Source organism: Neofelis nebulosa, chromosome 17 (assembly GCF_028018385.1).
Source record: "Neofelis nebulosa isolate mNeoNeb1 chromosome 17, mNeoNeb1.pri, whole genome shotgun sequence".
NCBI lineage: Eukaryota > Metazoa > Chordata > Mammalia > Carnivora > Felidae > Neofelis > Neofelis nebulosa.
In genome coordinates, this window is record NC_080798.1 from 55,246,847 (window position 1) to 55,273,978 (window position 27,132).

The 27,132-nt window shown below is 46.2% G+C and overlaps 1 protein-coding gene and 1 pseudogene across 2 annotated transcripts in view; one reads left to right on the forward strand and one right to left on the reverse strand.

Annotated features, from left to right (window-relative positions):
• Positions 1-27,132, forward strand: part of GAN (gigaxonin) — a 64,503-nt gene that overhangs the window by 3,625 nt on the left and 33,746 nt on the right. Inside the window, exon 2 of one of the 2 annotated variants that reach the window (XM_058709712.1) lies at positions 25,244-25,358. The exons of the other annotated variant lie outside the window; for it this stretch is intronic. Coding sequence (XP_058565695.1) covers positions 25,244-25,358 — 115 coding nt within the window. The remainder of the gene's footprint in view (positions 1-25,243; positions 25,359-27,132) is intronic. 2 annotated transcript variants of the gene reach the window in all.
• LOC131500075 (small ribosomal subunit protein eS21-like) lies at positions 1,059-2,527 on the reverse strand (annotated as a pseudogene).

The following is a 27,132-nucleotide window of genomic DNA, read 5'->3' on the forward strand; positions in this document are numbered from 1 at the left end:
AGTTTGCATGTTCTGGTACTTGATGTTTCTGACTTTCCCTTTTGTTGAAGCTTAAGCATTTAGGTCTGTGATGTCATTAACATGTGGATTGGGTGTTGAAAAGTTTAGTAGTCTGAGAAACTATAAAAATGTGAGTTTCGTTTATATAATGTCCTTAGGTAGCCTAGTTTAAGTAACTGTCTTAAGCAGTATAAAGTTGTATGATTTGGAAACAATGTTATATATTTTCTGCACTCCCAACAGAGGGAACCAGTTCAATTTTGTCAGAGTAGGAATTAAAGCAGCTCATTTGGCATACTTTCTGCTTAATATAGAAAAGTCTTTTAACCTAACTAACTGGTTTAATCTTTTCCTGTGCTCCTTCTTTGGCTTAGCATTTATTTTTCCTCTGATAGTCTTAGCTCTCATACACTAGAAGGACTTTCAGTATAAGAGGGAAAAAAACATAAAACTCAGCTTTAGCAATAGAACCCTAATGCTAACCTGAAAAAAAGTTGGGTAGAGATACAGATGCTACTGGAAGGCAGGCAGGACTTTCCATGGTCCATCGTTACGCTCAGTAAGTGGGATGCTGCTTTCCCAGAATGCCCTCTTCCCAGCTCTTCCTCATTCTGATCCCTGAATGACATTTTCCCTTTGGTTTGTTGGAAAACTAAACCTAAATGTAGCTGACGACCTTTAAGGACGGCAACATTGAATTCGTTGGTATAACGACCCACAGAATCTTTCCTTTCTCAGCAACCCTGAGACCTTCTGGGAAAGGTTCCCTGAGGCTTATAGGAAATTTCCCTTTCTCTTGAATATTGCAAAGTTTGCTTTGCTTCATGTCTGAGGCTCTTCTGGTTCTGGCACAATCCCATCGATCTGATATGAAGTTCAGACTCTTTTCCCTTGTGAGCTGTGGTGCTTTGGGAGTGATTTACGTGAAAAGGATTTGAAGATGAACTGCTGGGTGGTTCTGCAGGGACACATGCAGGTTCCTGTCCTCTGTTCACTTTTTTGGCAGGGGAGGTGCTATTGATTAATGAAAAATATTCCACATCCGTGATCCTTTGGAGTCAGAAGTTCTTTGAAACGATGCCATTGGCTTTGGCCAGTCAGAGGATGGAGTCATCTGACCCCCCCATCCCGTGAATGGCCCCACAGATAGCGTAGGCTTTAAACTGGCCGTTGAGCTTGCCTGTCACCTTGTCCACCTGGGCCACATTCACCTGGATGGACGCGTGGTCCCTGGCCCCGATGATGCGGTTGCTGGCAGAGCACTTCCACAGCACGGACAGGTGCACGAACTCGCCCACCTTGTTCTGCACGTCCAGGGCGCCTGCTGCCAGCACCAGGAACCACCGGGAGCGTGGGTGCAGAAAGCCTCTATTCACTTTTGAGAATTCATTTTGTTTTGTTTTGGTTTTTTTCCTGGGGATCTGTTGGAACCTTACTTTGTTGAGCTTTTCATCCTGGAGAGTAAAGGAAAGAAAGAGTCTCAAGATTTGTGGATCCCTCAATGAGTCAGCCAACAGTGAGAACAGCAGTATTTCTCCCTTATGTTTTCAGGGAAAGCTGGTCTTTGGAGGGTGGAGTGGAGACACTGGGCCCAGAATCCAGTCTAGATCTTCTTTTTTTTTCCCCCCAAGTTTATTTGTTTATTTTGAGAGAGAGAAAGGAGAGAGCCTGTGAGCTGGGCAGGGGCAGAGAGAGAGGGGGAGAGGAGAGAATCTCAAGCAGGATCTGCACTGTCAGCACAGAGCCCTTTGCAGGGCTCAAACTTGTGAACCTTGAGATGATGGGTGTGACCTGAGCCGAAATCAAGAGTCAGACTCTTACCGGCCGAGCCCCCCAGGCGCCCCCATTCTAGGTCATCTTGGACAGTGTTTTTTTTTTGGTTTGTTGTTTTTTTGTTTGTGGCTTTGTGTGTATATGTTGTGGGGAGGGGGTCTGCTTCTGTTCTTAGAGCTTTATTGTATCATTTAAAGTTTTTTTTGTGCGTGTTGACATTAAAGCATTTCTTTTGCCCAGTCATACAGGATTTGGTTGGGTGTTCTGCTGTGTAAACCCAGCCCCGTAGAGCTGTTTTGTAACAAGCATTTATTTTCTGCTGTTCCCTTTGGACGTGTTCCAAGGCCTGATTATCGATGAGCCTGTTTCGCCATTTAAATCCAAACTTTGACTCATAGATGATGCTGATGAACTACTTAAGGAGACCAGTACAATCTCTGTAGGAAGTGCAAGTTTCATGGCAGCATGGAGATTGTCACCATCCTGTCTTTGGGCATCTGGTGCCCACCCTGTACTTGAGAGGCACTAACGTCCGTTCGTTTTGTCCACTGTGTGCAGAGCATGCTGTTCGTGCCCACGTCCCTTTTCCCTTTTCTTTCACTTGTGCTTTGAGTTTGTAGTCACCTGCCTGCAGCTGCTCCTCGGTGACTGTCGTCTGTTAAGTTTCTTAGTGCCTAAGGGTTCAGCTAGAAGCTCCCGGTTCTGGAGCGGTCTTCAGCTCAATGACGACACCTGCCCCTTGCTGCACCTTCATGGCGATGGGAGCTGAGCTGGGCCTGAATATCTTTAATGGATCTGCACCTTGTTTGTTTTCATCCACCTGCTATACGTGTCCCAAACAGCTGCATCCCAAAGAAGATGAAATCTGCCCCAGAGGGCTTACAGTCACGTGCTGCAAAATGATTTCTTCTCCTCCTCTTCCTCCCTCTTCCCCTCCTTCTTCTTCCTCCTCCTCCTTTTTAGTATTTGCAACTGTGTTTGATTAAATCCTTTTCTTATGTGGGTTTTTCAGATCTGATATTAAAGTATGTTCTGTTTCAGAAGACCAAAGGAGCCTTTTCTCTGGCTTCTAAGGAGACTAAGCCCTTGAAATTGGAGCTCTAAGTTCAACACAGATTACTTATTTCAGCTTAAAGGTATTTATTTATTTATACGAGATGGCAGTCGCCACTGTTAGTAGCCACGAATGCTCTTATTCTGGAGAGGGTTTTGGAAGGTTTCGAATGAAGAAGCAAATCAATACAATTCTTGTTAGACTAGTGAGTCTGACATAAAGTGAAGTGTTGAATGTTTAGGCTTATTGTGGAACTTTCCTGAGGATTGTTATCTTGAGTAACAGTACATGTGATAGAAATAAAACGTAGCTCTAATGAACACTGATGGATAAGTTCTCATTCTTTTACCTTTGCCCTTTGACTTCTACCTCTTAGAGTTTGTATTAATCTTCTTCAGTGTTCTTACCGTACTTTCTTTTATATACTTAGAGAGTCAAGCAAAGTGCTTTTCCATAAACTCTGTTTCTTAGGATGTAGATTTCGATAATACAGCCTAAGCGTCCGGATTACAAAGCCACTCTATCCATTGTTTAAACTGTTCATCAGTTTGTCTTATGATATCAAAGTGAGGCTTAAAATCTATTTATAATCCATCAAGAAAACATAATTAGGACAAATAAGGAGTCATTTGGCTTATGCGTACTGTAGGTTAGTCCCTGAGGGAGCCGCATGAGCCTTCGGCAGGAGACAAGTCTATCATTTTGTGTACTGAAGCTGTAATATAAATGAATAATTTGTAAGTGGGAATTCTAGGTTAAGGGGTGGAGATGTGGAGGTGTGGGGTGTGACAAGTGGCAGACTGTGGTTACAGTTCGAGATCCTCCTGTGAGTTCTCTGTTGCCTAAGACGCAGTGAGTCCAAAGAAGGAAGGACATCAAAGGCTCAGGTGAACGTGGCATCTGTAGCTCTTTGGAGGGTCAAGGTCATGTGTCCATCTAAATGCCCTCCAATGCTCAGCCAGAGCTCTTGACGCCCGTGTTCAAAAGAGCAGAGAGTGAAATCTCCTCTCTTGGTGTTTATTGCCAAAGAGTGACTTAGCTATAAAATGATGGTCTCATGTTTGCTGATTTCATTTCTCTGTGAGAATAAATTATAATATTTTTCCCTCAGTCAGAGATACTAGAAAAGTAGAACACTTAGGGAAAATAAGATCTGGGTGTAATGTTGTTGGATGAAACAGCCTTCAAGCAATAAAGCTTTGAGAGGTAGCGTATATCAGAAATGGAAGAAGGAAGGGCCGGTTTTAAAAAATAGACTGTTGAGTAATGGGATGTGGGGAAAAAAAAAAATGCCCTTCGTTTTCCTTTGTAGAGTTAATGCGCTAATGGATATAGAACCTTAAATGTATACTTTGCTCACAGGTATTTTGTGATTCTTTCAACTATTGAGTATTTCTGTATTTTAGGAACAATTTGAAAGACCATTTTATGCTTGTGATTTTTTTTTTAATTTTTTAACATTCGTTTTTGAAAGGCAGAGACAGAGCGCGGACGGGGGAGGGGCAGAAAGAGAGGGAGACACAGAAACAGAAGCAGGCTCCAGGCTCTGAGCCATCAGCATAGAGCCTGACGCGGGGCTCGAACTCACGGACCGCGAGATGACGACCTGAGCCGAAGACGCCCGCTTAACCGACTGAGCCCCCAGGCGCCCCTATGCTTGTGATTTTTATATTAGCCCGTAGAAATATCACGGGACATGGTTTTGTAAGCACATTAACATACCGGTAACCAATTGGCTGGGCCTCTGAATAATTGTAAATTGTTTAGTAATACTAAGCTCAAAATATCTTCAGACTTTTGTCACTTAACTTGTACCCGTCAGTCCTTGACTTGGAGGAAACCTCCCTTTTAGGAAGGTGAGGTGAGTGTGAGCCTCTTCTGACACGGTGGAGCACATTCACTGGGCGTAGCCAGAAGTTTGAGGCAAGTGGCCCTGTGCAGAGCCGAGAGAGTCCTTAGATCCTGGGTTTCCCTTCTCTCCTTGCCGTCTTCCGCTTCTTCTCCTTTTTTTTTTTTTTTTTTTTTTTAAATGTTTATTTATTTTTGAGAGAAAGAGGGAAAGAGACAGAACGTGAGCAGGGGAGGAGCAGAGAGAGAGGGAGACACAGAATCCCAAGCAGACTCCAGCTCTGAGCTGCCGGCACAGAGCCCGACGCGGGGCTCGAACTCACGAGCCGTGAGATCATGACCTGACCCGAAGTCGGACGCTCAACCGACTGAGACACCCAGGCGCCCCTGCCATAGCCCAGTTCTACTCTGGGATGGAATCCGAGGCCAGTAGGCTCCGCCTCTGTCTAGTCTTCCATTTCCTTAGTGAAAGGAAGAGTTTCCCGCCAACGCCCGGTTTTCTTCCTACACCACAGTCAGTGTGTGCACTTTAGACCCTACCCACGCAGATATGGGACCCTTCGGGTGTGGCTGGGTGGTTAATTGGCTGTTTGTTTGTTTGTTTGCTTGTTTGTTTACCTGCCTGGCCCCTTTTAAGTACTGGTAGCACCGCCTTGTGTGAACAGAGCGACCAACTTTGTTACCTGCCTGAAAAGGGAAATACCTGTGGTTGGCAGGGAGGGAATAAAATTCTAGTTTTTATCACCTCCTGCAGTTGGAGGTGGGGGGATGGAGGGGGCAGGAACAAAGTAGATGCTTTTTGTTTCCTTTCTCTTCCGTCGTCTCTGCTGTTGGTAGGAACGTGAATTATGAAAATATGCACCACTGTCACAGCTGTTGTTACATTATTTAGAAATGTCATCACTGCCTTAACCCATACGCTTCTACGATTGTGCTGACCCGTAGTAAACTACAGTTCAAGAATCAACTCTGTCCTGGAGCACCTGGGTGGCTCCGTCAGTTGAGTGTCCGACTCTTGATTTTGGCTCAGGTCATGATCTCATGGTTCGTGGGATCAAACCCCACATTGGGCTTTGTGCTGACATCGCAGAGTCTGCTTGGGATTCGTTTTCTGTCTCGCGCACGCTCCCTTTCAAAATAAATAAATAAATAAAACGCTAAACATATTTAACACTGCCCTTTTTTCCAAAGAAGACATATATATGGCCAACAGACACATGAAAAGATGCTCAACATCACTAATAAGGGAAATGCAAATCAAAACCACGATGAGCTATCACCTCATACCTGTTAGAAGGGGTCAAACCAAAGAGACAAGAAAGATCAAGTGTTGGCAAGGATGTGGAGAAGGAGCCCTTGTACGCTGTTGCTGGGAATGTAAATTGGTAGGTCACTGTGGAAGACGGTATGGAGCTTCCTCAAAAAAATTAAAAATACAAAGACCATGTGATCCGATAATTACACTATCGAATGTTTATCCAAAGAAAACGAAAACACGAATTTGAAAGATACATGCACCCCTACATCTATGGCAGCATTGTTTACAATAGCCAAGGTATGGAAGCAACCTAAGTGTCCATCAGCAGATGACTAGATAAGGAAGATGTGGTGTGCATACACAATAGAGCATTATGCAGCCATAAAAAAGGATGAGATCCTGCCGTTTGAGACAACATGGATGGACCTAGAAGGTATTGTGCCCAGTGAAATAAGTCAGACTGAGAAAGGCAAATACCATGTGGTTTCACTCCTAAGTGAAATCTGAAAACAAAAGAAAAAATAAAATCCAAAAAGCAAAATAGCATACGTATAAATACAGAGAAAAATACTGATGGCTCCCGGAAGGGCAGGGGGATAGGAGGTTGGGCAAAATGAGTTAAGAGGATACAGGTCTCTAGTTACGGAATGAGGAAGTCACGGGTATAAAAGGCACAGCAATAGGAATATAGGCAGTGATACTGTAACCGCGACGTATGGGGACAGAAGGGAGCCACGCCTGTGGTGAGCATAGCGTTGTGTACAAATCTGTTCAATCACTGTGTTGTACACCTGAAACTGATGTCACATTGAATGACCACTATACTCAACTAAAAAAGAAAAGAAATTCCATTTTCAAAAAGTCAGCATTTGTCTCAAAGTATTGAAATGTACTGTTTATTAACTCATCCCAGCAAGAGTTGGCAGTAAAGGGACCTTATATCATTAGTGTTAACTGTTTAGAGATTTGATTATGGGTTTAGCCATTTGTTCCCAAACACACAAGAAGAGACTCAGTGACAGCTAGGTGCTGGGGGGACTCTGGGGCCAGGCGATAGACAAGGGAGCTCACGTTTCACTAGTGGACAGAGTCCTGCACCTCCCGGGGCTTTGTTTTCTTTCTTGCGTGCTGGCTGCTATTTGAGTGCATCCCCCATCGACAGCGTCAAAACTGAGACACCTTATGTGGACACCTAAGTCACTCAACTGATTTTTGCTACCTCTCTGGGGCTAGTAAAGGAAATGAACACAGAGCCAAAGACTTTTCAACTTATTTTCGACGTTCACTTCAATTTTCAGTGCTGCGTATCCGAATGTTGTGCAGTAGGAGCAATTTCAGGAATGGGGACAGAATAGACTGTCTTTATTTTTAGAGTAGATCATTCTGAAAGTCTGCTCCAAAAGTAGATTCATTTATTATTTCAAAGAACTTCTGGTTTCATTTTTGTGTGTGTTTATTTGAGAGAGAGACAGAGCGTGAGCAGGGGAGGGGCAGAGAGAGAGGGAGACACTGAATCTGAAGCAGGCTCCAGGCTCTGAACTGTCGGCACAGAGCCCGCGGTGGGGCTTGAACCCACGAACTGTGAGATCTTGACCTGAGCTGAAGTTGGACGCTTCACTGACTGAGCCACCCCAGGCGCCCTTCCAAAAGTATATTTAAAATGGCCCATCTGATCATTCACTACTGCAATTAAGTGACCCCAATTAATCGCATTTACAGAAACACTTATCTTTTTTTTCTTTAATGTTTATTTTTGAGAGACAGAGCGTGAGTCAGGGAGGGTTGGAGAGAGAGGGAGACACAGATGTGAAGCAGGCTCCAGGCTCTGAGCTGTCAGCACAGAGCCCGACGCGGGGCTCGAACCCACGAACTGTGAGATCATGACCTGAGCCGAAGTCAGATGCTCAACTTGCTGAACCACCCAGGCACCCTAACAACTATCTTTAAGTAGAGAACTTGGATTCTTGGTCAAGATTCCCTAATAACTTTAGTGAATGACCTTTAGTGAATAACTCATTCACTAAACCTCCTGAGCATTTTTGTGCAGCACAGCTGTGTCCTGGGCACATAGGGCTCCAGGGCCCATGGAGCCCGTCAGAGGAGGCAGACAAGAAGTCTGGATGTGGTCGCTGCTACCATGTGGATGGAGGGACCCCTGCTCTGCGGGTCTGAAGGTGCAGGAGGAGGGGGAGGATCTGATGGGAGCACGGTTGGGCTGGGGAGTAGGGCAGGGATAATGCCGGGGGCACAGAAAACGGCAGTGCTGTGGTCCAGGGACAGGAACAGGCTGGCACCCGAGACTGGGGAGCAAAAGGACACCATCGTGCCAAGATGGTGAGTGGCGGGTAGAATGGCTCGAAACAAGATTCAGGGAGCGGGCAGGGCCCTGTCGTTCTGGGTTGGCGCTCGCCCTGCGCTCCAGTACGATTAAACTTCCCCTGTAGCGTTTCCCGGAGTTACCGAGTATGTCCTGAAGAGCTGACTGGGGAGGGGGTCGGGTGCAGGAGAGGGACCCCGTATAGTCATCCCACGCAGTGTAGTCCACGTGAGAGTTGAGGTTTTATTTTAAGGGTTGTGGGCAGACGTTGAGGGGCTTTAAGAAGGAGAGATGGGGTCTTATTTAGGAGGGTGCTGCAGTTGTGGGGACGGGAAATAAGGAGGCCCTGGGCTGGGGTTCGTCGGTGAGTCGGGATGACGTGTCTGGGTTAGAGTTGGTAGCAGTAGGACTTGTCGGTGAGAAAATGGAAAGGGCAAGGAGATACCAGTAAACCCTGCTTATCACTTACTGCCAGCGTTCAATGAGGGGTAGTTTGAAAAGATTCCGTAAAGCGCAGAACCTGTTGTCAAAGTTTACAGCTCAGTTGTACACCGTCGTGTCCTTAGTTACAGGACGGAAGCTATTTTTGTCGTACGAGTAGCTGTGCTCTGAATGTGCTCCCCTTTAAGAAGGTGCCTTGGTTGTTGTGTGTCCACGGGACCGGGAAGGGACTGGCGTTGCTGGCTGATGTGGGTAGCCCACCACGGCAGCGTCCCGGGCACCGGGCAGTGGCCGGTGTCCAGAATTCGGGAAGAAAGCAGCCTGTCGCTCCCGGAATGTGGGAACCAAGGACGAGGTGGCGGAGGAGATAGTAGGTTTTTTGAGCCTGGCTGCTTCAGCAAAGTGGGGAACGCGGCATCTGTTTTTGTGTTGAATGTGGAATAACGGTGCTGAGTACACATCTCAATTACACTCTCCTGGGTCTTGGAAATTCTACAAGTGCCTCACAGATCTGTGCGTATGTGTGTCTCTGCTTGCACGCGTTTCTTGTCTCTGCCTTTCTCGACCTCCTTTTCTCCGGCAGATGCATTTGTATTCATCCTTCAGGGCCTGTTTCCAGTATCCCTTCCGTTGTAACGTTTTCCCGACTCTGCCAAATAGTCACTCCCTCCTCCAGGCTCCCTTACTGTGTTACATGTGCCTTCAGCGTTGTCTGTCTTTCATTCCGTGGGGAGAAAGAGAACAGACAGGTGGGCTGGGTACTTTCAAAGGCCTCGTCTTTATCTCTAGGGCCAGAGGCACTAAGTCCGTCACTGAAACCTCATCCACGGGAGAGTTGAGTTGACTGCTGTCTGTGAGTACCGCCGAAGACGTGGAAGATGAGAGGTCAGGACGCCGGACACACTGCTTCTGGACAGGGTTCCACTTTTAGCTGTAACATTTTACTGAATAGCTGACTATGTACTGGAGATGGGGAAGAGGGGCAGAATAAACTGTCCTGCAGCAGAGGTTACTACAAAAGAGTCTTTAATTTGCCCTGTTTGAGATGCACAGTCAACCCAACAGGCCATTTCTGGTGCCAAGAAGCCTGGGAGAAGAAGGGACCAGATTCTTTCTTCCAGAGGAGCAGCTCCAGTGAGAGAGCTTTTGTTACGGCAGGACCAAAGAATTAATCGAGAAGCATTCATTCCCTTGACAACATTTTGGAAGGCACTTTCAGCTCTAAGTTGTTTCGAGAAGTTTGTAACAGTAAATTGTAAATTACAGAGGCGCCAGAAGCGAGAAGGCAGCTCGAAGCTGCTGGAGAGAAGTGCAGCCCAGCCTTTCTTAAAGGGACTGTGTTGGAGGCTGTGTTTTTGTTTTTGTTTTTCCCTACCGCCACCATCTCCTTTTTTAAAAAGAAAAAAACAAAAAGACAGAAACAAAAAAAAAAAAACCATTTCCTAGCCTTCACTTAATGCTTTGGTTTGAACTGCCTTAAAAGGATGAATACAGAGACAATGATAAATGCGTATCAATTCTTACTTTTCCTTTGAACGTTTTCAGTTCTATCTCCTGTGCCTTTGAAATGGCATACAATGTCCTTCTAACTCTGCGCGTTGGGAAAGAGAACGGAAGGTGGGTAGACACTTGGAAGGGAAGGTCCGTTTGTACCCCGCGGCAGAAGAGACCCAGAGGAGCCAGTTCTCAGTCAGCGCTGTGAGAAGCGCCCCCAAAAGACAGGGCTGGCGCTGGACGTGACCGCGGTGCGTGGGGTCCTCACGGGCACAGAAGGCGCCTCTCTCAAATAGCCTCTGAAAATGCATCCCGGGTAGAAAATCTGGAACTGTCTGACAGGTCGCGGCATGAATGTCTTTGTTTTATGCGCGTTTCCGAAAGGTCAGGGTGTGACCAGGACGAGGGCTCCGACTTGTTTCATTCTAGAGGAATTTTTTGCTTCACAAGTTGCTGCATCATGATCCTGCCTTTGAACTCGTCTTAAAATTTTAACGTGCATTTTCAAACCTTGTCTTCTAAGAGGTGACTTTTATTGACTGCTTTACTTGTAAAATTACAAGAACCAGATTTAAATTTTAAGAATCTTTTTTTTTTTAATATACGCACACACACACACACACAAAAATCATGGAAAATCACGTGAGAATTACTTGTGTCACCCTGAATTCTGGTTGTGAACAGGGTAGTTAATTGTTGTAGTCGTAAGCCAAGTGGACCTATCACTTACGGTTCATCTTTCCCTGGAAGTCATTTTATAGCCCTCCTGTCTCACAGCTCAGTATAACGCCCGTAATCATCCTTGTAAATGGCCAGCTGTTACTACATCATATTGCTGTGTGATGCAATTTGCTTCATCATTCCCCTTTGACATTTTAATTTCCAGTTCTTTCTTTTTCTGAGTAGTGACTCTATAAACAAATTAGAAAAAAAAAAAAAAGCTTTGGTGTTCTTTTTTCTTTGTACTTTTTGTAGGTGCATATAAACCCACTTTGGGGGCTGTGACCCCAGGATATCTGTTTCTGAAGATAGAAACCACCCAGGAAGATTGGTTTATCACGTAAAGGCCCTGGCGTATCTGATGGGTTTTTTCCCCCCTCAGGTCCATCACGATGGCCTTGTCACTTTCGCAAGAGTTTTCTCAAAGTTCCTGCTATTTTGCGTATCTGTTAGACTGGAGTTTCAACTGTTGTGTGCTTACTCCTGTAAAAAAATATTTAGGGGCGCCTGGGTGGCTCAGTTGGTTAAGCATCCGACTCTCAGTTTTGGCTCCGGTCATTATCTTGCGGTTTCGTGAGTTCGAGCCCCACGCTGGGCTCTGCAGAGCCTGCTTGTGATTCTCTCTCTCCCTTCCTTTCCCTCTCTCTCTCTCCTTCTCCCTCTTTCCCTCCCTCTCCCTCTCCCTTTTTACCCCTCCCCCACTCACACTATCTCTGTTTCTCTCAAAATAAATAGATAAACTTAGTAAAAAACAATTTTTAAAAAAATATTTAGAGCAGGGTTTGGTAAAGCTTTTCTGTAAAGAATCAGAAACTTTTAGGGGGCGCCTGGGTGGCTCAGTCAGCTGAGCGGCTGACTTTGGCTTGGGTCATGATCTCGTGGTTTGTGAGTTTGAGTCCTGCATCGGACACCCTGCTGTCTGCACAGATCCTTTGTCTCCTTCTCTCTCTGCCCCTTCCCTACTCATGCTCTCTCAAAACTAAAGTAAAACTTTTTTTAAAAAAGAGGTATTTCAGGCCACCTCTGTCACATATTATTCTCTGTTTTTGTTTTAACAACCTTTGAAAAATATAAAAACCACTTGTAACTCAAAGGGCATACAGAAACAGGCTGTAGGTTGTAGTTTTTGTTGACCATTGATCGTAGAGTATTAAATTTTTTAGACTTTGGACATGGAAACCCTAGCTGTGATGATCATCTCTAAAGCTGTTTAGATCAGGTAATGATGATTTGCAAGCCAGCCTCACACTGAGCAGAGATGCACAGTCCAGGCTGATTCTCCCTGGCCCGCCGTCCCGTCTTCTCTTTCTTCCAGGAGATTGTTGTGTTGCATAGCTCTTCCTTCTGCAGTTCGTATTTTTTCCCTTCTCTTCTGGCTCCTTTGCCGCAGCACAGAGACGTGCTTGCATCACCGCCACTACTGACACACAGGAGACGTGCAAATGTCCTGTGGATGTGTCTCTGCATCCTCTGCTACAACCACCTGGTCCTTCAAACAAGAGTCTCTCTTTATCATGTCCGTGGTTTCCTCTCCTCTTTTTCCTTCCCTCCGTTCCTATCTTACCACTCCATAAAACTGTTCTTTTAAAATTGCTAAGGGGAGGGGCGCCTGGGTGGCTCAGTCGGTTAAGCGTCCGACTTCGGCTCAGGTCACGATCTCGCGGTCCGTGGGTTCGAGCCCTGCGTCGGGCTCTGGGCTGACGGCTCAGAGCCTGGAGCCTGCTTCCGATTCTGTGTCTCCCTCTCTCTCTGCCCCTCCCCCGTTCATGCTCTGTCTCTCTCTGTCTCAAAAATAAATAAAACCTTAAAAAAAAATAAAATTAAAAAAAATAAAATAAAATTGCTAAGGGGTACCTGGGTGGCTCAGTTGGTTAAGCGTCCAACTTCCTCTCAGGTCATGATCTCACCGGTCATGGGTTCAAGCCCCACCTTGGGCTCTGTCCTAACCGCTCAGAGCCTGGAGCCTGCTTCAGATTCTGTGTCTCCTTCTCTTTGTCCCTCCCCCACTCATTTTCTCTCTCTTTCTCTCAAAAATAAATAAACGTAAACAAATTAAAACAAATAAAATTGCTAAAATAGAATTGCCAAATCTAGCGAAAACCTGGAAGTGTTTATCTGACTTGACCTGTCTGCTGTATGTATCACTCGTGGTCATTCTCTTGACACCTGGTCTCTCCAGGCTTCTGTGATGCCTCTTGTCCCTTTTCACCTGCAGTCGGCTTTGCTGGCTCCCCTCCCGTCTGTCCCTATACGTGATAAGGTGATGCGGCCCAGGTTTCCGTCCGCCCGTCCGCCCTCTCACGACATCATCTAGTCCAGAGACGTTGCCTGCTCCTTGGCCTCTCTCCTGAGCACCAGGCCTTGACGGCCTGCTGCAGGGCCACCCTGCCCCCCAACCCTGGCAGGCTCGCTCCCCTCCCCCAGGTGGGTGGTCCTCCCTTCACTGGGAGAAACTGGGGCTCCTTGGGGATGCACCTCCCTCTCCCTCTGCACCTAGTGATGCCATGGCCCATCATTTTGACCTCTCAGATCTCTGCAGCCTGCCTCGCCTTCACCATCACTGCTGCTCAAGTTCCAACTGATTCTCATTCCGAATGGTGACGTCCCCATCAATCTTCCACACTGCTGCTACCACAGTGATGCTTCTAGAATGTAATTAATTACATAATACTTAAAACCAATGTCTTCTGAGACGTGGTTGATTCAGGTACTGGAGCAGGAAAAATACTCCATGAGCCTAGAGTATTTGTGCCAGAAAATAAGGAGGTGCTCTAAAGACAATAGAGCCAACGTGAAAGAACTCTGAGTGGCCAGAGCTGTGGCATTTTGAGCAAGGAAATGAATATCAGTAACATTGGAATAAAAGCCACAGAATAGAAGAAACATCCATGTATGTAGGCATGAGCGAATGAATGAGTGGATAAGTAAATAAATGGAGAGAAGAAATAGCTCTTACAGAAGAATTTACATTAATAAATGTGGGCAGAATAAGAGAATTGAAAATCATGGAGCACTTGGGTGGCTCAGTCGGTTAAGCGTCTGACTTCTGCTCAGGTCATCATCTCACGGTTTGAGCCCCACATCACACTTTGTGCTGACTGCTCAGAGCCTGGAGCCTGCTTTGGATTCTGTCTCCCTCTCGCTCTCTCTGCCCCTCCCCCCCCCCCCCCCCGCTCATTCTGTCTCTCTCTCTCTCTCTCAAAAATAAAGAAACATTAAAAATGTAAAAAAATAGAAAATCATCATTTGAACACCATACTAATAATTGTTACAGGCAAGATCCACCAGTAGATACTAAAATTAGTGGGCAAGAGTTTGAGGAGAAAAGGATATTCGTATGTTCTCAATTATCCCTCTATTAGTTGGAATAATAACAAAGGGATAAATAGAGACTTTAACTTGAAACCCAGTAGACACCATCTTGGGCGAGTGGCCAAGGTTAATATCATACAGATCGACATCCTTGTACGATGCACAGAAGGACATCACATCATATCTGTAGGGTTCCTGTGCAAAACACATAGCCTCAATCTAATCATAAGAAATTAAACCCAAGTCGAGGGACATTGTACAAAATAATTAACAAGTAGTCACCAAAGAGGGCGTTGAAAGATGGACTGGTACAGTTTGGAGACACAATCACAAACTGACGTTTGGAACCCTAGATTGCACCCAGAGAGAGGACATTACAGGGAAAACTGGTGAAATCCGAATAGAGTCCATAGTTTATGTAACAGTATTGTACCAATCTTTAGTTCTTAGTGTTGATAATTGTAGTAAGATTATTGAGACTATTAACATTAACAGAAGCTAGATGAAGGGTATACAGGAACTCTATGATTAACTTTTATGTAAGTCTAAAATTATTTTTTTATTTTTTAATTTTTTTAAATGTTTATTTATTTCTGAGACAGAGACAGAGCATGAGTGGGGGAGGGACCGAGAGAGAGGGAGACACAGAATCCGAAGCAGGCTCCAGTCTCTGAGCTGTCAGCACAGAGCTGAACGCGGGGTTCAAACCCACGAACCGTGGGATCACGATCTGAGCCGAAGTCGGACGCTTAACCGACTGAGCCTCCAGGCACCCCAAGTCTAAAATTATTTTAAAATAAAAAGATTTGGGCCCCTGGGTGGCTCAGTTGGTTGAGCATCCAACTCTTGGTTTCAGCTCAGATCATGATCCCAGGCTCGTGAAATCAAGTCCCACGTCGGGCTCCTCACTGAGCGTGGAGCCTGCTTGGGATTCTCTCTCTGTCTGCCCCTCCCCACCGTCAAAATAAACAAACATTAAAAATGTACATTTAAAGTGATTTTAATCAAAATTAATAAAAGGTTTACAAAAACCCGACAACTCACGTGCAGCTCCATTTCCCTCGAGGTGAAGTCCACACTGTGTGTGTGTGTGTGTGTGTGTGTGTGTGTGTGTGTGTGTACAGGTCCTCCAGGAGCTGGCTTGCTCCACCCATGTTGTATTTCTCTTGCTCTGGCTTTGTTGAACTACTTACACCTGTCGTTCCTTGAATGTACAATGCACACGTCATCGCGTTTCACGGCCCCCCTCCTCCGTGTGAAACACCCAGCTGAGGCCCGGTGACACCAGGTGTCACCTCCGTGAAGCCTTTTCTGACCCCTCTCCCCAGAGAGTTGACTTTCTGCCTCCGTTATACTTAGCACAGCGTTTGCAGCGTCCCCTTGGTCTCCTCCTGCGTCACTCCTGTGACAGTTCCTCCGTCTTCCCTCAGCTTTCTTGGCCTTGGCACTTTGGGTGGGTGCTCTTCAGTTCCGTGGTAGACTGTCCCTCCCCTTAGGTTTGTTTGATTTCTTACAATTAGATTCAGGGCATTGCATTTGTGACAGGAATACCACAGGAGTGATGTGGCGTCCTTCTCCGTGCACCCAGTGAGGGCCCCCTAACGTTGGTTTGTCCTAACGTTGCTAATGTTGGTTTGATCACGTGGTTAAAGATGGCGTCCCCTGGTTTCATCCACTGTTTCTGTGTAATTAATAAGTCATTTATGGGGCGATACTTTGAGATCATGGAAGTATCCCATGCCTCACCAACTTTCACTCGCTCACTTTCGTGTCCACTTGTGCCTTGTAACTTAGTCACTCCTTCTGTTATTTATTAGTTAGACTCCTGACTTCCTGGCTTATGCAGCTGTGCAGAGAATAGCCCCACATCCTAAGGTGGGGTCAACCTGGGGAAGAACAGCCGTCCAGCAGGCTGGAAAGAGATTTATTGGGGGATATAATGCTAGAGGCTTCAGACTCCTAGAAATAAATAACCGTAACGTTTCATTTTACTGACTGAAGCCTGTGGTTAGAGGTAATGGTTTGTGAGTTCCTCGACATTGGGGCCCACCCACTAGCTGAGGTCTGATTTCTGAATCCATACCTTATAGCAAAGTCGCTGGCCTCGCACTACAGTTTTTACTGGGTTGGTCACACTTCGTGTCTCTCCCGCCAAGGGTCGTCGTGCCTGTGCAGGTGTAAGTGATGTCACTCATAGCTGTGCTTGTCCACAGTCCCTGTGATGGCCCCACCCGACCCTGGCACCTAAGCGCACACACCGTCCTCCTGCTGAAGGTGGTTCCCGCTTTGTGTGTTCTCTTTTCCAAAAGCATTATCTTCCTTCAGATTCGTTTTTCCTTTGTTCAGATCACATGACTCAAAGGCATACACTTTCTGTGCTCGTATCTCTTCCAGATACTGATGTAATTGGTTGCTCAGAGCAGATCTAAATAGGAACACTGTATTTCATCTGCAGAGCGGATGATGCGCTATCAGACAGAAAACAGAAGACGTGTTTGTGACCCCTTGTGTGCGGGGAGGGAGGGGCAGGGAGGTGGTCAGGGATGGAGAGCACTGTGGCCAGGACCTCTCTGGACTTGTTCCTGCGTCTTCTGTAGTGAAGTGGTTCTGTTCCGGCTTCCGTACTATAGGCCTGGTTGGTAGGGCGACGCCTGAACAGCAAACCCTTCGTTTTCCGGAAACCTTTCCCAATCTTTGCAATTTCCATGCAGCGCGCTGGGGGTGGTGAGCAGAGTGAGGTGAGGGAGCGTCCAGTTAGTTGGGTCCATTCGCAGGCCACGGACCTCCCGTACGGCCACCTCAGAGTCCAGCATACACGGGCTGGAGCACACAGGTAGGTGGTGGCACTGCGGGTATTCGGGTCGCTCTGCCGTAGCGGAACACGGACTTCTGGAATCGCCGACTACAGCACACGTCTGTAGGATGCTCCCCTCAGTGTGGCCGAGCCAGCGGGATGCTGTGCGGAAAAGCTCACGACCATTCGGCCGGTCAGTAATGCTGTGTCTACCCGGGCTGCCCCTGTGCTGCTGTTACTTTAAGCTCATACATACTTGTCAGGTGCCCGTTCAGAACCGGCCACTTCATGAGGTAAGGGGGTAGAGCGGTCAACAAGACAGAGTCACCGATGCGGTTTATGAGACGATGATAAAGTCTCTGCAGAAAAATAAAGCAGGGAAGGGAGGAGTGGTGTTATTTTCGACAGTGTGGTACCTGGGCTACTCTTCGGAGCAGAGACCTGAAGTGAGTGAGGTACGAAACCATGTGACTGGGGAGTCGGGGGGCGGAGGGAACATTCCAGGCAGCGGGGAATGTGTCACAGTCAGCTGAGGAACTCTTTAAATGTACAGTCTTGGACCTGACTCAGTTGGTCTGGGATGGGACCCAGGGATCTGTTTTTCTATAAGAGCTTGCCAGAAGATTCTGGGAAGCCAGGTTCAGGAGCTCCTCTTAAAACCCATTCAAATTATGAGTCATTGCAGGATCTGTGTGAGGAGGGAGGTGTTGGGTGGTAAGCAAGTGAACACTGTAATCCGTCTAGGTAAAAAGAGCTGGAGGCCAAGAGAAGGGAGTGGAGGGAGATTCATGGAAATGGTGAAGGGGAAGAAACAGTTCAGAGCCTCCAACAGCATGTGCCCCACTGCTGTCCCGCCATCCTAAGGGAGGAGTGCGGCCCGGCCCCGTTCTCCTCCCTTTCCCACCTCCCACTTGTGATCTGTGCCCTAGCCGTGCAGGGTTAGGCTGGGGGCACTTCCCGGCCAGGTCCTGTGGCATCGCGCCCGCCCCTGCTTCCCCTGCCCGCTGCTCCCTGACTTAGGCCCTGTGGGAAGAGCGCTGAGTGACTGGTGACTGGCTCGTTAGCCTGCACCAGTGCCGGTGCCGTGGGAGGGCGCTCACCTAGAGGCCCGGGGCACCTGCTTCCTCTCCCACCGTGGTGGGGCCTGGGGGCTTCGTTGGGCCGCCCACCGGGACCCTTGCTCCTGTCTCAGGTACCCACATAAATGCTTTTCTTTCATGGAGACGGTGTTCTTGGGTGGCAGGGCGCTGAGAAAGACGGGTTCCTGCTTTCCCACCCGTAGGAAAGCAGGCCATAAAAGGCCTTGTCATGAGAGGATGCCGTCTGTTGATGGAAATCTGACCTGCAAATTTGGATTTCATTAAGTTGAATGGGGACTAAAACAATACATTTTTGAAACAGACTTGATTTTTTTTAGAGCAGTAAGGTTCACGGCCAAATTGAAAGGAAGGTACAGATGTGTCCCACGTACCCCCGTTTCCCCCTGCGTGCACAACCTCTCCCATTGTCAATGCCCCCACCAGAGTGGTACGTCTGTTACAGTTGATGGGTCTGCCCTGACCTATCGCTGTCACCCAGAGCCATGGCTTGCGTTAGTGGTCACTTTGGGTGGTGTACATTTTGGGGGTTCAGGCAGATGTACGATGACGGCGATCCGTCATTATTGCCTCATACAGAAGAGTTTCACTGCCCTAAACATCCATTTTGGATGTGGTTTTTAGGAGCTCATGGAGATCAAAAAGGAGGGGGGAGCATATATAAAACAGGTTCCCCCTGGGAACGTAAATTCTTAGTTGGGCATAGAAGTGGGGAGCCTAAGCCCCTATGCACGTATCTCAAAGAGCCTGATACTGGCAGCGGCCCAATTTGAGGTGACATGAATCACTTAAAACTCTGTGAGTAATGCCCGTGAATCACCCCAGAATTTCTGTAAATCTTGACTTAAACATTACATTCTCTTGCATTCTATTTGAGTACATTTCCTTGCTTTTAGACTTATTCTCTGTCCCTGTTACATCAGATCCCATTCAGTGATGTCTAAAGTGGTTCTTGGAAGAGGAGGACCAGGCCCGGTTACCTGGGCATTCAGACACCTTGAACTTTCTCAGCACTTGGCAGCCAGTGAGAATAGAATTATTACAGCAGCTTCTTAGCTAGTAGCCAACAACTTTTTTTCTTACAAAATCACTCTTCAGTGTTGCCAAGAAAGAAACAAAAAAAACAAAAATTGATTTTGTTTCACACCTGTTCAACTTCAATAGGATGGAAGATAAATGTTCACCCAGAGGAAAAATAAACTTGCATGGCACAACCCACAGAAGGCATGTCATAAATCATACCTCACCGGTTGGCTTGTGGGACTCCACAGGACGCCTCCAGAGCTGAGTCTCTGCGCTAACTTGATGGCCTGTTTCAGCAGCTTTGTCCAGAAACGTATGGGGGCGGGAGAGCTCCCAGATCACCTTCTCTAACCTCTTCTTTTTACAAATGAGAAAACAGGGGCAGAGAGGGGAAATGTCTTGCCCTAGAAACAAAACTGGGGAAGAATGTGACAGGCGTGGATATTTATATCTAAACACCTGAGGCCCAATTTTGTACTACTCTCAATTATTTCTACTTTTTTCAGAGTGTGATGAAATTCTCCAAAGTGATATGTTAAGGCTACCGCATTTTCCGGGAGAGAGTTTATAAATCGACATCACATCAAAATAAAACCCAAGGGTATTGTGACTTCCAGTAAATTTACATCTGACCCCATAGCTTCCTAGAGCACAGATGAAGGACAGAGAAAAGAACAGTTGATTTACCACTTTTTTTTTTTTGTGGGCTTTCAGAGCAAAACTCAGTTATTAACGCATTGGGTTAGTTTTTTTTGTTTTTTTTTTTTAAGTCAACACATTGAGTTCAGTTCACTGACTTCTCAGTTGTCTGTGGCAGAAGAGAGAGAAATGGTGTGTACAAGACAAGAAAATTCTAGATAAGAAAGGGAAAGCTATGGAGAAAATGTGTTGGTCTGGAGAGTGAGAAGGATAGTTAATTGGTGGGTCTTGTGTAAATTAAGGTATTTACTGAAGGAAATAGATGTCAGACAGAATGGAACAAAAACTAACAGGATTAAGAGACTTAGTTGGGGAGTCAGAAAAAAATGAAGACAAAAAAGGGGGAGAGGGGCCCCTGGGTGGCTCAGTCAGTTAAGCATCTGACTCTTGGTTTCGGTTCCTGCCGTGATCTCACAGTTTCGTGGGTTTGAGCCCCCATCCGGCTCCGCGCTGACAGCAAAGCCTGCTTGGGATTCTCTCTCTCCCTCTCTCTCTCTCTGCCCCTCCTCCACCTCCACTGTCTCTGTCTCTCTCAAAATAAATAAATAAATGTTTAAAAAAAGGGAGAATACGACACGTTTGAGGTTACTAAGTTGGAAAGGGATGGCAGCTCTCCAAGAAATGAGAGAAGAACAGAATGATGGTAGGCTCTGAAGCAAGACTATTTCAAAATAGATTTGAGTGACTCTTACCAGCCAGGACCGGGAGGGACTCAAGATCAGCTTTCACTGTGTTCTTGATGGATGGGTGGCCACCCAGCCTACTAGGACATCACCTGCACGCCGGTGATGGGCTGTGAATGGTTACCTGCCATAATACAGGTGCACACATAGAGGTCAAGAATTTAGAAACTTGTCACAATTTGGCAGAGTAATTGTATGTCTTTTGAATCTGATGATAAGACCATTGGAGCCTGCATTTTATTATGTGTCTTTTTATTTCATTTAATAATTCATTTTTTTTAATAATTCATTTTTTCGTTGAGGTATAAGTGACATTGTATTAGCTTCTGGTGTACAACATAATGATTTGATACTTGTACACATTGTAAAATGATAGCCACAGCAAGTCTAGTTAACAGCTGTCACCTTACATAATTCCAATTTTTTTTTCTTGTGATGAGAATTTTTAAGGTCTACTCTCTTAGCAACTTTCAAATATGCAGTACAATGAACTGTAGTCGCCATGTGGTACATTATATCCCCGTTATATTTCTTTTTAATGTTTGTTTATTTAATGTTCACTTTTAAGAGAGAGAGAGAGCACAAACAGGGAAAGGGCAGAGGGAGACAGGATCTGAGGTAGGCTCTGAGCTGTCAGCACAGAGCCCGATGCGGGGCTCAAACTCACGAACCGCGAGATCATGACTTGAGCCGAAGTCGGACCCTTAACCGATTGAGCCACCCCGGTGCCCCTCCTCATTATATACATATTTCACAAGATATTCATCTGGGACGTACCAAACCCACCATGGGGAATTTGAGAAGCATCCGTTGGCCACTCAGAGGGGTCTGGAGACCAGCAACATCCGCTCCGCCTGAGACCTTGTTACAAATGCAGACACTCAGGCCCCGCACAGACCTTCTGAATCAAGACCCCTGGGTGGCTCTTATGAATGCTGAAGTTTGAGGAGCCCCGTGCTTCAGTCCTTTCAGTGTCGGACGGGTGACATAATTAGAAGTTCTTCCTCATGCTGCTTCTGGTTCCGCTTCACCGTACCTGACATCACGCAGGAAGGAGATCTCCTGTGATAGCACTTGAGAAACCGCTATCAATTCAAACACGTATTTTACAAATAATTGTTGAAGGTCTGTTCTTTGCAAACTGCTGGGCTACATTGTAGAGTTATGGTGATAAAGAGGACTCTGGCCTCAAGGAGCTTCCAGTTAAATAGATAGGAAATGGGGTATGTACTTAAATATTGCAATAAAAACAGAACTTGATGAACCCGTAAGATAAAGTGCTTGGGAAATTTATAGCAGGAGAAATTATTTTTACGTGCATGGAGGTGAGGGCAGAGGTGCAGCCTGTGGAGGATGGAGTGACCGAGAAGCACTTTTTGTAGAACTGGCAGTGAAACCAATCTTTACGAGACGGGTAGGAACTGAATGTGCACAGACGGTACCAGGAGAGATCAGAAGCAGGGTAGGGAGACGTGTGGCAGGTGTAGGGATCGGAATTTAAACCATTATAAAGCTTTGTGATTTAGCCTTCAGACGTTGAGAGACTTCGATAGTACAGTGATTCGTTTTTCGTGGGCTTTGAAAGGATCTGCTTTTAAGTTTTTTTTTTGTTTGTTTTATTTATTTATTTATTTATTTATTTATTTATTTATTTATTTATTTATTTATTTTTGGGACAGAGAGAGACAGAGCATGAACGGGGGAGGGGCAGAGAGAGAGAGGGAGACACAGAATCGGAAACAGGCTCCAGGCTCCGAGCCATCAGCCCAGAGCCTGACACGGGGCTCGAACTCACGGACCGCGAGATCGTGACCTGGCTGAAGTCGGACGCTTAACCGGCTGCGCCACCCAGGCGCCCCTTTTTTTTAAATTTTTTTTTCAACGTTTTTTATTTATTTTTGGGACAGAGAGAGAGCATGAACGGGGGAGGGGCAGAGAGAGAGGGAGACACAGAATCGGAAACAGGCTCCAGGCTCCGAGCCATCGGCCCAGAGCCCGACACGGGGCTCAAACTCACGGACCGCGAGATCGTGACCTGGCTGAAGTCGGACGCTTAACCGACTGCGCCACCCAGGCGCCCCAGAAAGGATCTGCTTTTAGAGAGGTCTGAAATAGTGCTCATATCTACAGGACTCTTTCTTAGCCATTTCTCACTTCCACCTGCTGAGAGAAAACTGTACTCGTTAAAAGGGATCCTTCATTGTGAACACACATGACAGTATAGTGAACTTTTTTTTATGTTTATTTTTTGAGAGACAGAGAGAGAGAGAGACAGACAGAGCATGAGCGGGGAAGGAGAAGAGAAAGAGGGGAGCAGAGGATCCAATGTGGGCTCCACACTGACAGCAGTGTGCCTGATGTGGAGCTTGAACTCATGAACCGTGAGATCTTGACCTGAGCCAAAGTAGGACGCTCAACCGACTGACCCACCCAGGCACCCACCACCACCACCACCGCCCCCCCGCCCCCGGCCCTTTTTTTTCTTAAAGTATAGTTAACTTTTTTTTTTTTTTTTTTAATGTTTATTTACTTGTGAGAGAGAGAGTGCAAACGGGGGAGGGCTAGAGAGAAAGGGAGACACAGAATCTGAAGCAGGCCCCTTGGCTCTGAGCTTGCTGTCAGCACAGGGCCTGACGCGGGGCTCGAACTCACAGACCACGAGATCATGACCTGAGCCGAAGTTGGCCGCTCAACCGACTGAGCCACCCAGGCGCCTCTTATTTTTTATTTTTTAATGTTTTTTTCTTTTTTCTTTTTGAGAAAGAGAGGGAGACAGGATCAGGAGCAGGCTCCAAGCTGACAGCAACAAGCCGGATGCGGGGCTCAAACTCATTTACTGTGATCATGACTTGAGCCAAAGTCGGACACTTAACCGACCGAGCCTCCGAGGTGCCCCTGAAATACCTTTTGAGTAAAACAATTTATTTCAATAGGAACTGTAGGGGCAACAGCAGACCTGAAATACAGGGAGGAAACAAGGCTGTCTGCGTATCTTCTTCGCACCTCCAGATATATTATCTGTCCCATCAGTTTCATCTTCTCGGGGTCTTCAGGGGCTCCCAAGGCTTCCCAAGGCTTCCCAAGGCTTCCCAAGGCTTCCCGCTGGCACCAGGATGGACTGGCTTCCTTCTGCTTGTATACAGCTGTTGCCCTAAGACCATTCTGCACCATTCCCTGCATTCACTGCACTTCTTCCCAGAGTTGGGTCATGTCTTTCCATGACTGAAATCTTCCTTTTTCTTGACGTACTCGCTTGTTTGTTGGGGCACGTTTTCCAGCAGCACACTGAGAAGGCCGCATGGGAGATCGTTTGTTTTGAGACCATGTACAGCTGAAAATATCTGCCCTATCCTGACATTTGGCTGGTTATAAAAATGTAGGTGGGAAATAATTTTCCTTCAGAATTTTGAAGTCATGTGCTCTTGGGGTAGACCTATGTCCTTATCTTTGGGCCTTTGCTTTCAGGGCCGATCAAATCTTCCAGGTATTTTTGTGTGGAGAATGTAGGTCTGGTTTTTTAACATTTTAAGGGCAGAATTGAGGGGGAAAAGATTGATGGTTGCAGCATTCAGTATGTAAACAAGTCTTTGCTCTCTCCGTTTCTGGTGCAGTATATACCCACCCTCAAACGTGCCTGATATTCCCCCTGTCCAGACCTAGCCTCAGTCTTACACCCTTCAGGGTGTAAATCACTTACTTCCGCTGACGCTGGGGAGGGCCTCACGGGGAGTCGCATAGGTACGTGGAGGTAGGACCTGGGAATTCGACTCCTTGTCACCACCGTCACCCTGCGTGTGTTTTCTGCTCATGACTCACCCTCCTTCCACAGCTGCCCCTTACGACCAGTTCCCAGCCTCCAGGGGTGGGGTTGGGATCTTAAGTCAAATTTAGGTTCACTGCTAAGTTACAAACATCTTTTAGACGTCAAGTAAGGTCCCAGCTCTTAAACAAGACCTAAAAAGCATTCACTGTGAAAAAATTCTTCACATTCTTCATTACCTTTAACAAAAGTGCGAAGCCTGCCGAAGGATTAGTATCAAGAATATAATACAGAACTCCCCCACCTCAATACAAAGACAATGAGCCCAATTTAAAAAAATGAACAAGAGACTTGAACATAGCGTGTGTTTTGCAGAAGAGGAAACGCACGTGGCCACAAACAAGAGGAGGTATTCAGCACCTGTGTGGCGAGGGTGCTGCGGCTGCAACCCCCAGGAGAGCGGTTCCGTGGGTACAGGAATAACAACGAAGCAAAGGAAGATGGAACCCAGGATTTAGGATGGATAGTCACTGCAGAGGGGTGAATGGGGAGAAGGAATGTGTGGGTAGGAGCAGGTGGAAGTCAAGGTCCCAGCTTTTGTTTTGGGTGGTAGGCTCGTGGGGTCCTTGTTACATTATTGAAAATAATTAGGTAATTAAATACATGAAAAGAATAAGCCTAATGGGGTGGGTCTCCCGAGGTGAAGTAGACAGAGATCCTTGCTCAGGTGGATCTCAGTTCTGTGGTTGTCTGTTTTGGTTTTTAAGAAGTCGTTCTGAACCCTGGAACAAGTGTTTTGTAGTTGAAAGTTATAAAAATATCTGTATATTAACCTAAAGTTAAGAAGCTACATTTCCCAGCTGGGGTTCATATGTTGATAAATAATCTACTTTATAGAGTTTTACTGCATAAATATTTACAGCTATGTCTGTTCTTTCATAGAAATTTTACATTTTTTTCCCTTTCTTAGGACAAAGTTAAACTATAATCCTCCAAAAGATGATGGATCAACCTATAAGATTGAACTTGAAGGGATATCGGTAATGGTTATGAGAGAGATCCTGGATTACATCTTCAGTGGGCAGGTATGATGAGACACACAGGGAGGAAGACTAAGGAGAAGCCTCTCAAGGTCAGGGTCTCCTTCATCATTCTGTGACGGAGCAGCCCCACCCTCTTCATCTGTCATTGTCCGTGTGACGCGCCTCTCCTGCTGGGAATGGCACCCAACGCTGTTCTTGCCGGGCTCTGTTCTTAAGAGCAGGCTGGGTAGAATCTTCACCCCGTACCGGTTTTTGTATTTATCATTCCGACCTCCACCTTCCATCGTGAGAGAGGAAGAAACTGGGTGCTCCTTCCACGGCTGTCTTTTTTTGTTTGTTTGTTTTTAAATCTTAATCCCCATCTTACTCTGTACCCATAGCCTGGAAATGGGAGCTTCGTTGGGCGGTGGGAGTTTATTTTGTAGAAATAAAGAGTTTGAGATTTACTCTAATGGCAGGCACCTGTATTCATGATTCCTGGCTCCTGTTGCCTCGGTAGGACCAATATCCCTGCTGTACCCTGTTCTTGCCCGTGTCCCTTTGCTCTCTGTGCCCACTTCCATTTCTGGGGGATTTAATGAAGCCCAGCGAAGAAAGTGAGTGATTAGACTTCTTTCTTTTTCTTCGCCATCCTCAAGCCCCTAGTCCCTGATTACGTGGTTTGAAATGTAGCACGAGGGCTCCCAAGAATGACCGTAGGTGAGCGCCAGGGCTGGCTTATGACAGGAGGAACATAGCATATCTTACATTTAGTTATGTGAGAATGCATTTTATCTTGAGTCTTTTTGAGAGCTTCTCTCCTACTCTCTCCCTTATTCCTTCCTCATCTTGTTTTACCTTTCTCGTTTGTAAGAGCCATCTCCTCCATGTTTTCTAAGCATTCTGGACGCACTGCTTACCTTCTCTGAATATACTCATTTGGTCAACCTTGGTGATTGTCATTCCTTTTGAAGGTTTTGGGTTAATTTCATGATGTCCTCCCCTTTTCTTTTCTCTGAACACTCTTCTCTTTCCTCTGAGTGCTAGGTGGGGGGCGGGGGGGGGGGGTTGTGGGCATGTAAGGTTTTGTGTGTGATTGTTAAAAATAAATGAATTTAGATTAATTTTGGGATGGTCCTTAAAATACCGAAGCATCACAAAATTGGGAGCATCACAAAACCAGGCTGAGGACCAGCCTCTCATCTCACTTTTAAAATCAGCTCAGCAGCAGCTATAAGTTATAAGCCAATAAGAGCATATTCCTTTTCAGGCTTGGATTTGAATCTTGAAACCTTATTTATAGATTGACTTCTGTGTTTTTTGTCCCCAATTTAAATTAATTATGGTTTAAAACCATAGTTGCAGCATAAGTTATAACGAACTCTTGATTTGACAGTCTAGTCTTAATTGAGATGGAATTTCGTGGTGTTTTCACATGCGTGTATCTGACTGGTGTACCACTAGCCACTGTTTTGTGGCTGAATTGAACACCTCAAGTAAAAGGGAAAGGTTTCCCTACTTGTGACCTACTCGACACACTTCTTTCCACAGTGTGTTGCTCACTTTCTAAGGTGATTGGCAGTCATACATTCTTTTTCTGCATCTGTGGTACAGAATGTGTAAAATGTTCCCTGTGGTCCTGTAACCTGGAATCCCTCCCTCTCATTTCCGAGGGTGGGAGAAGCATCCATTCTTTGGGAGAGGAGAATCTGGACTGTTGTGATGGTGGCAGTCTTGTAGAGACTTGTTTCTTTACGTCGCCTCCATGTTGCGTGCAGAAACTGTCAAGTGGGTGGAGGAAGAAGAATCAGAAGATTAAGGAAAAGCGAAATTCGTA